At 39.6% G+C, this 14810-nt stretch overlaps 1 protein-coding gene across 3 annotated transcripts in view; it reads left to right on the top strand.

The window, feature by feature from the left end:
• Positions 1-14062, top strand: part of rpap2 (RNA polymerase II associated protein 2) — a 74365-nt gene extending 60303 nt beyond the window's left edge. For 2 of the 3 annotated variants that reach the window (XM_008109244.3, XM_003220095.4), the window contains 2 exons: positions 10614-10763; positions 13635-14062. In XM_008109244.3, coding sequence (XP_008107451.2) covers positions 10614-10763; position 13635 — 151 coding nt within the window. In that variant the 3' untranslated portion in view covers positions 13636-14062. Of the gene's footprint in view, positions 1-10613; positions 10764-11548; positions 11602-13634 lie in introns of all 3 variants that reach the window. The other variant, XR_010005327.1, reaches the window with a different exon arrangement.
• Positions 14063-14810: the final 748 nt, after the last annotated feature.

Genomic DNA, 14810 nt, shown 5'->3' with positions numbered 1-14810 from the left:
ACAAACTCCAGATCACCTTAAATGTGAATTAGGCTTTTGGTTTTGCAAAAGCACTCTCAGTGTTATAGTGCAAAGATAAAGTGAGATAGAAAGGTGCAAAGCCTCTTTCCAATTAGTTCTTATAACTATGTTGCCGTATTCATCCCACATCTTGTGGTAGCAATACGGAGCTTGAATCCAGCCCCTCTGGAGTCTCTATCTGGGGTTCTTCTGATAACCATGCTCCCTTCTCCTGTTATGACATTGTGCAGGAATTTCCCAGTTTTTTAACAAATCAATCATCATCTTGTTCAAAATAGCTGAGGAACCTCTTTTCAGGCAGTATTGACTTGGCCAGGACTTTTGGCCTCACTCTTTTGCCTTTGGTTTGTTCACTACAGAAATTGAGTTTTTGAGATTTTTTTTCGGGCAATTGAATTGTATACAGTAATATGGACTACAACAGTTTATGTGCTGTGCATGTGTCTTTGTTTGTATCTGTGTTTGTGTGTGAGATAGAGTTAGAGAGAAGGCACAGTGGGGGACAATTTTATAATCCTTCTATCCTACTGAGTAATGTACATTTCGAACTGCTGCCAATCTAGCATTTTGAAAACATGCAAATGTGAGTAGATCAATAGGCACCGCTTCAGAGGGAAAATAACAGCACTCCATGTAGTCATGCGGCCACATGACCTAGGAGACGTCTATGGACAACGCTGTCTCTTTGGCTTAGAAATTGAGATGAGCACCACCTCCCAGAGTCTGAATCGACTAGATTTAATGTCAAGGGGAAACCTTTAAAAGTGTACATTCCCACTCCTTTTAGTGGGACTCCTCAACAGTAAAGCCTTTCTAACTTATCTGTCATGTTCTCCTAAAATGAAAATCCCATAGCCCCTTGACCATTTGAGGGGCTGGCCTTTCAGGACTGAACTGTATGTTGACCGTTCCCTATCATTTACCAGTTCTGTAGTGTCCTCTTTGGACTGTTGCCATCAAAGCAGGACACAATGTGCCAAGCTTTGCCATAGATTCAGAGTAGCAAGAGTGCCATGGAAAAAGCAGAACTTTTAAACATTAAACAAGGTGCAGGATCTTTTTCATTACATCCTCTTAACATGATTAAGTCAAGGCACAATGGGTCATTTGGGGTTTATGTTTCACTCTGCTTCTGGGGATGCTTCTAACAAATGTCATGATGTCAGATTTCAGATGGAAATGTGCATTTTAAGTAAGTGGCCCTTCTAAAACTTGCCTTGTGCTGTTGTTTCACTCTTGTTAGGGGAATGATTTATTGAAGGTCCTAGGCAGGAAAACATGGTCTATGTTGTTGGATTTTTTTCCTGTTTATGCATTAAGGACAACACTGAATTCTTAATGCTTTTTAAAATCTTAGACATGCATTGCTAAATGCCATGTCCCAGGGGAAAACATTTTTCTGCATAATCACATTTCATCAATTATTCAGCTTTGTTTTCTCCAACATCATCATGTTTGCTGACAAATCTCATCTTGTAAGACTGCGAGAGACTGAGATTGCCATACTGTAGGCACTTAGCCAGCAGTAAGGTCCACTAAACCAATGGGGCATTCCTCTCAGTAGATACACATAGGAATGGGTTGTTGATTCCTCAGTAGATACACATAGGAATGGGTTGTTGATTCCCAGATATTAAACTGCAAGGAAAACCTATGGCTTTAAGAAAGTTTGCACAATGTTTTGCATTCATTTCATGGGGTGCGCTTCAAGGATAATTGAATCCAGATTCAGCCCGTAATGTACAAGTTAGAAATGCAGTTTGACTACCTGTATCCATGGGACTGATATCCAGGGCATAATTTATCCATGCCCAACTAAATGTTGGATATGGATAAATTATGTCATTGTGTCTTTATGTTATTTTTTCCATGTTATTTTTGAGCCAAAAGTTTTTCAGTTCAAGGGGGTTTGCTATTATCCAATGTTTTGCATATCAACATGAAGTCCAGAAATATTTCCTCCAACAAATGTTAGTTATATTGCTTTCTTCTCGTCCTCTTCCAGGATACTCCCCTCTGATGATTCAGTCAGCATTTGCTGCACACCAAGCATGCCCACTTCCCACACTGTTTTGTTAGCTTCCTCCCCTGGAGATTTGTCCCCCCTCCCCTTTTAACTCCTAGGGCTTCCCAAACCCTGTTGTTGCACCCTACGTGGCACCCAGCATGTGAAAAACCGAGACTACAATTAGTATGTACTGTATAGTGATAGTTCCCCTTCTTCAACGGTTTGCTGGCATCTTGAAAAGGTTCATTCATGGACCTAACAGAATGGTTGAAGTTCACTTTCTCTGTGTTTCAATAACACTGGAAGTTTATAGCATTCCTAAAGAGATGCAAATGTTTCCGTGATTACATCCAACCATGACATAAACAGAAGGCGTAGGGAAATGTGGTGTGGTGTAGGGAAATGTGGTGTAGTAAGGATCTTGAATGAAAACTCCCAAAATTCCCTGGACACTGAGGTCAAGTGACCATGTGGACCAAGGAGGTAGAAGCTAGAGAAATCATGCTGTGCATTTGGAGTTGGAGTGCTCAAAAGTAATTTTTCCAAGCTACGCTTTCCACATGGTACCCTCTGGAAAAAAAATCAGAATCACATGGACAGGACAGGAAGGGTCTATTCTGGACTTTTTTGTCCATGTCATGTTGAATGCACAGGAAGGAGTAGTTGAACATGGCTAGCATTTCATTAAGTCATCATGTTGGCCGATCTAATTTCTGACTTGCCATTTCACAAGTTTTCATCTCTTCCATGCAACTGCTCCATATATGGCAGCCACACAGTCTGGCCCTGGAGATAACTTCTCAAAATAATCCTAATAATAATAATCATTGTCATCATCACAGACTGAAAAAGTTACAGAAAATAAACACCTCAAACTACTCTAGGAATTCTGAATTCAGACTGACAAAGTTTTGGAGCAAAATACTCCTGACCTCACAATCGTGTTAAAAAAAAGTGTGGATCTTTGAATTTGCAATCCCAGATGACAGCAGAATCGATGAGAAGCAACTGGAAAAGCTTACGCAGTATGAGGATTTAAAGATGAAACTGCAAAGACTCTAGCATAAGCCCGTAAAGGTGGTCCCAGTGGTGATCAGCACACTGGTTGCAGTGCCTAAAGACCTTGGCCAGCACTTAAAAACAATCGGCGCTGACAAAATTACCATCTGTCACCTGCAAAAGGCCACCCTACTCGGATCTGCATGCATTATTCTCCAATACATCACATAATCCTAGACACTTGGGAAGTGTCCGACGTGTGATCAGCATAGTGATCTTGTCTGTTGTGTACTAATCTTGTTGTGTATCTAATAAAAATAGTAATCATCATCATCATCATCATCATCATCATTTATTTATAACCCACCTTCTCTTCCGAAAGGGACTCAAGACTTTCATGGCATGTTGTTGTTGATGATAGTAATGATATAAGTAAACCATGTTAAAATCCAAGAGTTGGACTCAAGTAAAGTGACCTGTGTGCTTCCGCATATGTGTCCTTATACTGCAGCGGCCAGCACATTCATGTCAAACAAAATGGCTTGTGTGCAAAAAGCTTGCACATTTAACTTTCAGTTAGAAATAATTAAAATATTCCAGTACCAAGGTATTTGAAAGTATTTTATTACTACATTGTCAGTTTTTTCTTACAGGGAAACTATTTTAACCTAAGCTAGGGACTTTTCATTTCTTTGGTTTGGCTGGGGAGAAAGATGTGGATTGATGTTATAAATGTCTTTCCTGTTAACCAGATGCCTTTTAATAGCTTGTATAAGAACTGCTCCGTGCTATTGCTTGTCTGAACATGAATTTTCACTCAAGCCTTTCCTTGTGTAACATATGTGGAATAGCTGGCTTAATAGGGATTTCTCATTCTGATGTACTTTTGACACTCTAGCTTTCTTTTCCGTTTCTTTAGTTTTAGGATGAGCCACTGACCATATGCTGAATGAAAGGATGGTGGAGGCTGCACTGCTGTGGTCTTTTATTTTATCTGTAATCTGTTCCGTGCAGCATTTTGGTTATATAATGCAGCCTTGGAACTCTGGGTATAAGGCATAGTTAGTCTCTTTCAGGCAAATTAAGATATTGCCTTACTTTGGGCAAGCAATCAAAGGAAGTGTGACTATTGTAAGGGAACGGGTGGCAATTCCCAAAGGGCTTCTGCATGCCAGCTGGACTGTCATTCTGCCCATGCTGCCCTTAACATGGCTGCCAAATCATCCTTCGTTCTAGGAAAGCTTTTTCAGTTTTGACAAGTCTGTAGAGGAGCAGTTGTGCGTTCATGAGGAATCCAGGTAGTGCTCCGGGGGCACACTTGGTTCTCCTTCTGGAGCTTTGTCTGTGGACTGCAAGTCTCTTCCTAGAACAGTCGCAGCATTCCTCTATGGCTGCACATTTCAGGGGAGAATCAGTAGAGATAGACAGGCTGCTTTCCTATTTAAAATAAATAAACATTAAGTGTTCATTTAAAATAAGTACTTATCCAAAATGCTTAGCTTTTGAAATGTGTCAGATTTCAGAGTTTTGCATAAGAAATGCTCAACTTGTAATAAATTGGGTTGCTGTGAGGTTTCCGGGCTGTAGGACAATGATCCAGAAGCATTCTCTCCTGACGTTTCACCCACATCTGTGGCAGGTATCCTCAGAGGTTGTGAGATATAGTCTACAGATATATAAATCTTCCACAAATATATAAACTTGTTTTGCTTAGTTTCCAATATACCTCACAACTTCTGAGGATGCCTGCCATGGATATGAGCAAAACATTAGGAGAGAATGCTTCTGGAGCATGGCCATACAGCCTAGAAAACTCACAGCAACCCAGACCTCACAACCTCTGAGGATGCCTGCCATAGATGTGGGTGAAATGTCAGGAGAGAATGCTTCCGGAACATGACGATGCAGCAACCCAGTGATTCCACCCATGAAAGCCTTCGACAACACATTGTAATAAATGATTATGTGCAAATCTGTGCTGACTGATAACAACCCTATCCTGAGGTTTTCTTGCCAAGATTTATTCAAAGGAGGTTTGCTATTGCCTTCCTTTGAGGCTGAGAAAATGTGACTTGCCCAAGGTCACCGTGGCTGAGTAGGGATTTGAACTCTGGTCTCCCAAAATTCTAATCCAACACCCAGAGTGCTACACTATGCTGGCTCAGTAAATGTCTAACATTTGTTAAAAGTAATTTATGTTCATATATTATCATTAAAAAATTTCAATTTCATTTATTTCCATTCTTTCCACCAAAGAGCCAAAAGCAGCAAGCTTATGCTCTTCTCTCTCACCCCTACAATCTGCAAATCTTATCCTTACAACAACTTTATGAAGTCGGTTAGACGTGTAGGAGGTGTCTGCAACTGTGGCCACCAGGTGAATTTCTGGGCCGAGTGGAAATTCATCCTTGCCCGCAACCAGCATTCTTAACTGCTACACTGGGCAAGTTTGTTGAAATACTTCTGTCTGCTGTTTCTTGTCATCTGATTGAGAAATCCCTGTTAGGCTTCTAAAGAACCCCAAAGTTTCCTAAAAACAGGGTTTGAAAACCACACCTCTGTGGTGGCGCTGTCTCTCCCACGGTGAACTGGCGGCTTCAAATGAAGGGGACTGAATTGAAAAACAACAGGTTGTAGTCAAAGTTGCTGAGGTTTGCTCAGAATTTTATTCCATTAGCGTTACTCAGCTGTGCAAAATGTTCCATTGATCTACTATTGTTTCTGTAACAAACATTTTTAAATGGTCTGGGTACGGAAGAGAGAATGACAATACTAATCTACTACCCACACAGTTTTACACTGGCATTTTCCCTTCCCGGTAAGATTTGGGAGAGGAGTGGGGTAACATTTTGGACAATTCTCAGAATTCTCTGACCAGCATGAATTATCTTGGAGTTGTTTCCCACCCTCATAATGGAATAAATTTTTATTTTACATTTTCCCTGATCTTGGAATATATCCCCACTGCACAGTGGCTTTTTTTTTTACAGTTTGATACCAGTTTAACTTACATGACTTGGTGCAACAGATCCTTGTTGAGATACTTAGACTTATTTGATAAAAAAAAACTCATTGCTGTTTCTTTGTACTTGATTTGTGGCAAGGATGTCTAAGTACTTCCACAAACTACAAATCCTAGGATTCCATATGTTGGAACTTTGTGGGGCAAAATGCTATCAAAGTGGTATAATTGCTTAAGCATGGCTGCATCGTTGATCATAATGGGAGGAAAATTTCCAACAGAAACTCAACATTTTTTGATCTGTCAACACAATGTTGATGGGTTCTAATCTTTGAGGGGTCTCTGACACATTTCTGGCAGGAAAATGGACAGCTGTAGACTTTGTTGTGTATTTTGGCATTGAATGTTTGCCACTTCTTTGTTGGAAACCGCTCTGAGTCCCTTTAGGGAGATGGAGCAGTATATAAATAAAGTATTATTTATTTATTTATTTATTTATTTATCTGACACAAAAACACAGTATGCAAACGGGATATATATCCTGGATTTCGTATCACAAAATCACAAGTTGAATACTTCCAAACGTTTAGGACTGTGTGATGTATTTTTGAATGATTCATGCAGATCCAAATAAGGTGACATTTTGCAGTTAGGGTCATAATTTTGTTTTCAAATGCCGGCTGAGATCTTTTGGCACAGTACCCAGTTTGCCGATTACCGCTGGGACCACCTGTACTGGTTTATGCCAGAGCATTTGCAGTTCAATTTTGAGGTCTTGATAATGGGTCCTCAAAATTATTAGTATTAGTAGCAGTAGTAGTAGTAGTAATATAATTATGCCTACACAGGCTTAGCAGAACTTCAGTGGTTGAGTTGCAGCAGAGGGACACTACCATTAACCTGTCCCGGTTACCAACTACAAACGTTAAAGATTGTAGTCTTAAGGCATATCTTTAAAAAGCCATTTATGAATGGAGAAAAACTGCTATGGGTCTTGTCCTTTCAAAATGACCAGCATATTTTGGTGTGTGTTCCCAAATTCACAAAAAATGAAAACTTGAACTAGGTGGTATCTAACAGCCTTTTGCTGTGGCTGTTTCAAAACCATTGCACTCAGCATGCTTTCTTATTTGCTTTACAATCTACTTATTAGTCCCGCTTCAAGGACTGGAAAGCACTAGCTGAGAAAATGCACTGCTCTGATTACTCGCTCTGCTCCCATTGATCTGCAGCTCTCGAGAGTTGTTTGATTCATATTTTATGTGCCCACTGGCAATGGGTAAAGTTTATATTAAATAATCATCTGAAAGGCCTCTGCGGTAAAGTGTCCAAGAATTTTGTAGAAATCATAACACACAACAAGTCAAGTTTGGTACGTTAAAAGCCTTCGTTTCACACACGTGATGGGTCGAGATTGAGTTGCTTTTGTTAGGATATAAATAAAGAGCAGGAACACTTTACATCTTTGTTTTTGTTTTAGAGAATCATAAAAAACAGAAGCAGGTTTGAGCTTTAATGCCTCGATGAAGGTGTCATCTGATTTATCCATCATATGTATCTCCAATGCTCTGCTACACTGATTCTGTGAGCTGAGACTTAACTGATGGGTGATGGCTTAAGCATAGGAAAACTCAATGGGTTGAACTTCCTATTCAAAACATGGGCACAGGTATCTACCTCCAAATTGAGTCACACCTTTCCTGAATCACCGAAATGCCTTGAATGTGGCAAGCTTTCAAATTCCCCAAACCTGTTCATTAGGCGTGATGTTACATAGGTTAGGGCTCAGGGAATAAAAAGGAGTCCCAAAGTCAACTCTGGTGGCTTGACCATTATATGTATTTGAAGGTGCAATGACCCAGATGTTCTGTCTCAGTAGGAAGACTGGCATGCAAGTTGAAGACTGCATGATATGAAGAAAGGTATTGCCTACAGAAACTACGGTGATTGTTGCTAGCGCTAATCAGAGTTGCAAATCAAAAACATCTGGAGGGACACCGTTGTCCATCCCAGATATAGATGTTCTCCAGATTTCTGAACGCTGAGAGTTTCTGACTTAGCTACACCAGCACATTCATCAGACAATAATGATATAGTGTGATGTCCCCTGACCCCTTGGGCCGCGATCCTGCCTCCATTATGGACCACAGTGACGAGGACATGGGGTTTGTGCCGATTCAGCAAGACTCTGCCTCTTTCCAGCTGCTTCCTATTGACAATTCTAGTCCACAGCTCATTAAAAAGGCCCTTGAAATGGAGCCTTCTCCCACCAGTTCCCCTCCCTTTGATAGATGAATATTTTGGGAAACTTGCAGGTCTGAGAAAGCTGGCAGGAGAAGGAGCGCACGATTAGCAGCTAGAGAATCTGCTGATTAACCTGTTTTCCCCTGAGAACTCTCAGGGAGGATTGTATCTGGTGAAGATGTTGTTTTAGCTCTTTTCCCTTGGGAAAAGAGCATTTGGACACCTGCTCTGTGAAAAGATTTGAAGTTCCTTAAAAGTTCTGTGCGCTGGCTAGCCAGCGCGGAGTCAACGTGTCAGTTAGAGGATCAACTTCACTTCCAGCCAAGTGTGGACCACGTTTAGTTTCACTACCTTCCAGTCTAGTCGTGCCTTGCCTGGCCGTGTTTCCTTGCCTTGCCTCTCCGTGATTCCAGCTTTGTCTTCAATACCTTGCCTTGGACCTACATTGAACTCTAGCAAAAGACTTGGACGTTTTCCCCACTCAAACTGCTTGGAAGTTTGAGTGTGTTTCGGTTTTTGGATTACAAACTTTAAACTCTAATATTATACATTGGACAATATATTACTGGACTATATTTGACCTTTCCTGAAAGGTCTATTGATAAACTATATCTTCTGCTTGTTTTCGTTTTAATTTCTTAATTCCTTAATAAAGATATTAGATTGTTTATTGGCCTCGGTGTATTGGTTTCCAGTGCTCTCGCAGCCAGGGGTGTCACATATAGCTAGTAAGAGCTGGTGTATGGCTCTGCACACCACATGTTTTGCATAGAGTATATCATCAGTTTGAATGCTGAAAAGGGTGCCTGTTTCACTTAGCAACTTTAAGGACCAAATTTTGTACACTGGAAATACTATATTTTTCTGTAAAGGAATTTCAGCTGGCAAATAGTATGACAAAGGAATCTAATGCTCTGCAATAGTTCAAACATTGGACAGGATCCTTAGAAGTCTAGGTTCAACTCCTTACCAAGCCTTGAAGCTCAGGGGATGTCTTTGAGTCAGCCATCAACTGTCAGCCTTCTCGCAAAGTTGCTATAGGAATAAGAGGCTGAGGACAATTTATGCCATCTTGAACTCCTTTAAGGAGATGTATGTAAATATAAGAATGAACAAGCTTTGCTTGAAAGCCAGTAAAATATTTCATCAGAAGCTACTTTGTATAGTATTCATGACTTCATCATCTGATAGGTTCGGGATGTTGGCACTAAGTTCTCCATGTTGTATTGTTTTGCATTGCACCATTTTCAAGAAGGCCCCATAGGACTGTAGTTAAGCCATTTGTGGTTATGTTGTATACTTGTGCTACCATATACAATTGGTCCATTTAATCATCTTTGGAAACAGCTCTTTAAAATCTCAAGTATAAATTGTGCTACGGCAGTAGGATCCTTTAAGGCTTTAAGGCTGGGGTCCCCAGATGTTTTTGGCCTTCAGCTCCCAGAAATTCTAACAGCTGGTAAACTGGCTGGGATTTCTGGGAGTTGTAGGCCAAAAACATTTGGGGACCCCAGGTTGAGAACCACTGCTTTAAGGCAAGCTTATACAGTTGTTAGGTGTCCAGATGTTGGGCTACTGTTATCACTAGCTGTGAATTTTGGCCATGTTGGCTTGTGATTGCCAAAGTTGGAATCCAACAACATCAAGAGTTGTTTCAAAGAGAAATGGCAGTGATTGAATTAATACAGATGGAATAGCGTGAACTTATCTGGAGATAAGATGAACATGTCATCCTAACCAAAACTCTTGGGCAGATCGCATTGACATCTAGTTTCTTGATGTTTCATTTTTTCAGTGTAGCCTAGAATTTCATCTGTAACCACTACTATTTACCAGACTTCCTTTCTGAAAAAGTCATCTCAGGCACAGGTGTCTGGCCTACATATTTCTTGCTGAAAACAATTGCAGAGATTTTAAGGTGACACACAAGATGTTTTTTGTGGTTCATTCTTGTGTGCATCTGGGCCCACTGTTTCTACCCTGTGTGTATGATATCTACTTGCACAAGTCATTCTGTACTGGCAACTTGGTTTTAAATATCAAATTTTAGTAAGTAACCATAGTGCATTTTTTGCCCTGACTTATGTTTGAAACTACCTTTGGATGTGTTAGCATTGCATTTTCATTTGACTAGTCATAATTAGGTGTTGCAGAACTCCTGAAAGTGATAGAAAGATGTTGCTCCCGTTTCCTCTTAATTGTTTTGAAGAGACTAATCTGTAGTATAGAAACTATACATTGTGAGTAAATTTTGGAATAATTTAATAATTGATATTTCATTATGACAATTTTAATTCTTTTCTCCCCTCTCTCCATCTCCTGTTGACAATGGCTAATAGATATGCCTGCATGTATTTATTTTAATATATTGTGTTTCAGGTTGTCAGAACATATCCCTATCTTTGCAAATTGCCTACAGAGTCGAGGATATACACAGTTCCTGGCTACTTTGCTTGAAGAATTGCATTTCAAACATGAAGACTTAGAAAGTTTGACAAGAATATTTAAAAGTGATTGTCTTACTTACTGGTAAGTTCAATTTTGTATTTCAATTTATTCTTTTTTCCTGTAAGATCCCCAACCATTGGGTTTATTAGTTAAAAAAAACTAGACAAGGATATTGCTAAAATCATATGTTTTCTGACTGAAGAACTCATATCTGACTGTAATTAAAGAAAGAAACCTATGAATGAGCATTGTTTATAGACTGCGTAGACTGATCTTCTCCAATCAGGAGCTCAGTCTTTAGGTATTTTGGACTGAGACACCGATCACCCTCAGCAAGTGTTACTATTTGTCAAAAATGATGGAGGTTATTGTCTCAAACACTGAGGGCTCCTAAGGTTGGAGAATACTATTGTAGACCTTTCAGCAATCATAAGTACTACCGAGGAATCAACATTGGCATGTAAGTGCATGGACTTCAGTTGTGCGAGTATGGACAGGGGCAGAGCTTGGATCTCCCATACAAATTGTACCGTTCTGGGAGTTGTAGTCCAAAAAGGTAATAGCTGACATCCTGTATTGCAACTTGTGAATTCGCAACCCAGGATTGCGGATCTTTAAACGCTCCATATTTGGGTGTACCACATGTTCACACTGGTGGCACTATTACCATGATCCTAAAAACCTCCCAAAGCCCACTTTAAACTTTAAGTAGCAGAGCAGCTCTGTTAAGCTATTCTTTGGGTTGCTGCAAAATTGTATTTTTAAACACTTTACATGTTTTAAGTTTTGTGTATTGCTTTTAATTGTTTAATGCCTAATTGTTTTATTTTATTGTATTGTTGTTTATTGGCATTGAATTTTGCCAGATTTGTAAGCCGCCTTGAGTCCCCTCAGATGAGAAAGGCAGGATAGAAACAACGTAAGTAAATAAATAAAATAAATACTTCAAGCAGACAATATCTAGTTCCCAACTTATAACTAAGGGTGCATCTAGACTGTAGAATAATGCAGTTTGACACCACTTTAAGTGCCATGGCACAATGATACAGAATTCTGGAATTTGTAATTTGGTGAGGCACCAGCACTCTTTGGCAGAGAAGGCTAAAGATCTCATGAAACTACAACTCCCATGATTCCATGATGGCTAAAGTGGTGTCAAGCTGCATTAATTGCACAGTGTAGATGCAATGATGCTGGATCTTGGCCAGCATTTGTATTTGCTGTACAATCCAGCAAGTACAAATGCAAAAGGGGGAATTCTCAAATCAGTTTGGAAAACGAGGTATCATATCACCACTAGAGAGAAACCTCTGTGGGCCACACTAGACAACAGAGAAAGGTCACAATCCTACAAAATATTTCCATTTAACGTATAGAGATGCAGTTTTATTAGAGTGAGGAAAGGTGAGGAAATTCTGAGGAAATGGCTGTGACTGAAAGATAAAGATTACTACATCTACCAAGATTGCTGCATTTCTCAATTAAACGTGTGTCCTGTCCTCATTAAAATGTTTGGTTGTAGCTGAGTTTTAAGGTGCCTACTAGCTTTATCAAGAGCGTATTTGCGCAATCAAATATATAGAGCTTTAGAATGAGTTAGTGTTATATTCAAGATGAAATCTCTCTGGCCAGCACTTGCTGGGCCTTGGAGAAGGTTTTATCTACAGTTGCAAGTTACCACACAGTAGGAAGGATGTGGACAAGCCCAAGGAGATCCACTGGAGAGGAGTGAGGTGATAAAGGTTTCAGGATGCAAGACACATGAAGCAAGATAGATACGACCAGTGTGCATGTATTTAGCCTACCAAAAAAAGGAGATTAAGAAGGAGCTAAAATTGCCACAAAAACCATCTTTTTGCATCGTCTCTAAAGGAAGTTTAGCAGTGGAGTCCTGTTCATATAGAAGTCCTGTTGTCTTCAGTTTACTTAATTCCCTAGTAGAGATGTAAAATCTCCAGTGAATTGAATATGGAGAGTGGAAGGCTTTTCCTTTTTTTTTCGTCCATGATTGGTATATTTAAAGTACAGCTAATTGAGGCTTTAATTAGAAAATGAATTACCTTCTTCCATTTTTGTTTTATTTGTTGTTGTTACATGTGGAGATCCCCTAACCTGAGCTGCAAGAAATTTGCGAATTGTACAGTTTATTTAGAGCAGGCAAAACCCCATAGGGTTTTTGCCTGTTGTTTTTTTTAAAATAAAGATTAGTAAAACAACTTTTGTTTGGTTCCCACCGGTTATTTGTAATGTCAAGGACACATACAGTTCCCATGAAAATAACTGAGAAAAGAAAACTAAGATCAGAAATTGCAATGCTCTGATACTGTAGTCTTACGTAAAACTCATCTGATTGGAAAAATCTAAGATTAGAATACTTCCCTTTCAAATAGTAAGTAAAATACTTTAGATTTATTTTTTCGTATCAGGAACGTCTTGAGAAACTGCAAGCCGCTTCTGGTGTAAGAGAATTGGCGATCTGCAAGGACGTTGCCCAGGGCACACCCGGATGTTTGATGTTTTTACCATCCTGTGAGAAGCTTCTCTCATGTCCCCTCATGAGGAGCTAGAGCTAGCAGACAGGAGCTCACCCTGCTCCCTGGATTCAGACATCAAACCTTTTGGTCAGCAGTCCTGCTGGCACAAAGGTTTAACCCATTGTGCCACCAGGGGCTCCAATACTTTAGATAAGGCTTTCATATATTTATTATGTTAGTAAAAATATAGAGTGATACAGTTTGTTTCATATATGTATTTTCTTGCTTTTTCATTTTATTTCTTCATATGTAATCTAGTAGGTAGATTGAGTACCAAAAAGCCTATATAATTCTAAGCTAACGTCTTATTTCCTAGCTAAAAATACTTTCCCCATCCCAACTGAAAAAAAAATTGCTTTATTATTAACAGCCATATAGTACTGATTAAACCTTTCATTCTTTTTTTTTTTACCTGTAGAGCAAGATGTTTGGCAAAACCTCCTGAACAAGATTGAATGGACACTATTGATGGCTAGAGGACTCAATTTTGATACATAATACAGGGAGAAAAATGAAAACTCATTGGACTGTTATCAACTATTTCCTATGAATAAGTGCTGTACATGTTTTCTGAAAATGTGGGCTAATAATTTTTCATGCAGTGTATCAAGCCAAATTGAAGTTGTCTCATGGGGGAAAAATCACCTGAAAATACTACAAGAATATTAAATGCTTTTCTCTTTTGTATAGATGATGCACACAAAGTTTTAAACATAAAGATCGAGCAACATTTCAGTAGTTTCAGGAAGTTGCACTAATGGAATGCCAAAGGATTATTATATGTATGTATCTTTTGCATTTCATAATTAAATTGTAATAAAATTATTTCATTTGGTGTTTGGAAAATGGTGGAGCTAATTATAATGTTGAATTTCAACTTTCCAAGATTAAGTTCAGTGTATCAAAGATGTGAAGGGGAAATTTGAGGTGTTGTAGTCCAACCCCTTGCTCAGCATTGGATCTACAATGGAAAGTATAACAGAGCAGATCTGGCAAGGTAGCCATCTGTCCTCTGCTCAACTACTTCTACCGAAGAAGAGACCACAACCTCTTGCAGTTTCATTGTTACAAAGCTCACGCTGTAAGGCTTTGCTCTGAATAATTTACTGAAATCTCCCTTCCTGCCCTTTCCACCACTGATTCACATCCTTACCGGCAGAGTAATGCATGGATTTTTCGTTCAGCCAACCATTTGACTGTTTCCTTTATTTATTATTCCTTTTATATGTGCAAGGAATGTTTCATTGCAGTGCCTCTGATACTCCAATCAGAGGCAATCCCTTGTGAATTTAATAGGATTTACCCCCTGACATTAAATAGTACTTTGTGTCTATTGCCTTGATGGGAATTAGGTTGGTAAAAGTTTTCCCCTGACATTAAACTTAGTCATGTCCGACTCGGGGTTGGTGCTCATCTCCATTTCTAAGCTGAAGAGCCGGCACTGTCCGTAGACACCTCCAAGGTCATGTGGCTGGCATAACTGCATGGAGCACCGTTGCCTTCCTGCTGGAGCGGTACCTATTAATCTATTCACATTTGCATGTTTTCAAACTGCTAGGTTGGCAGAAGCTGGGGCTCACCCCGCTCCCCAGAT

This window comes from Anolis carolinensis, chromosome 4 (genome assembly GCF_035594765.1).
Source record: "Anolis carolinensis isolate JA03-04 chromosome 4, rAnoCar3.1.pri, whole genome shotgun sequence".
Taxonomy (NCBI): Eukaryota; Metazoa; Chordata; class Lepidosauria; order Squamata; family Dactyloidae; genus Anolis; species Anolis carolinensis.
The sequence above is the reverse complement of the archived record's forward strand: the minus strand, read 5'-3'. Positions and strand labels throughout refer to the sequence as shown.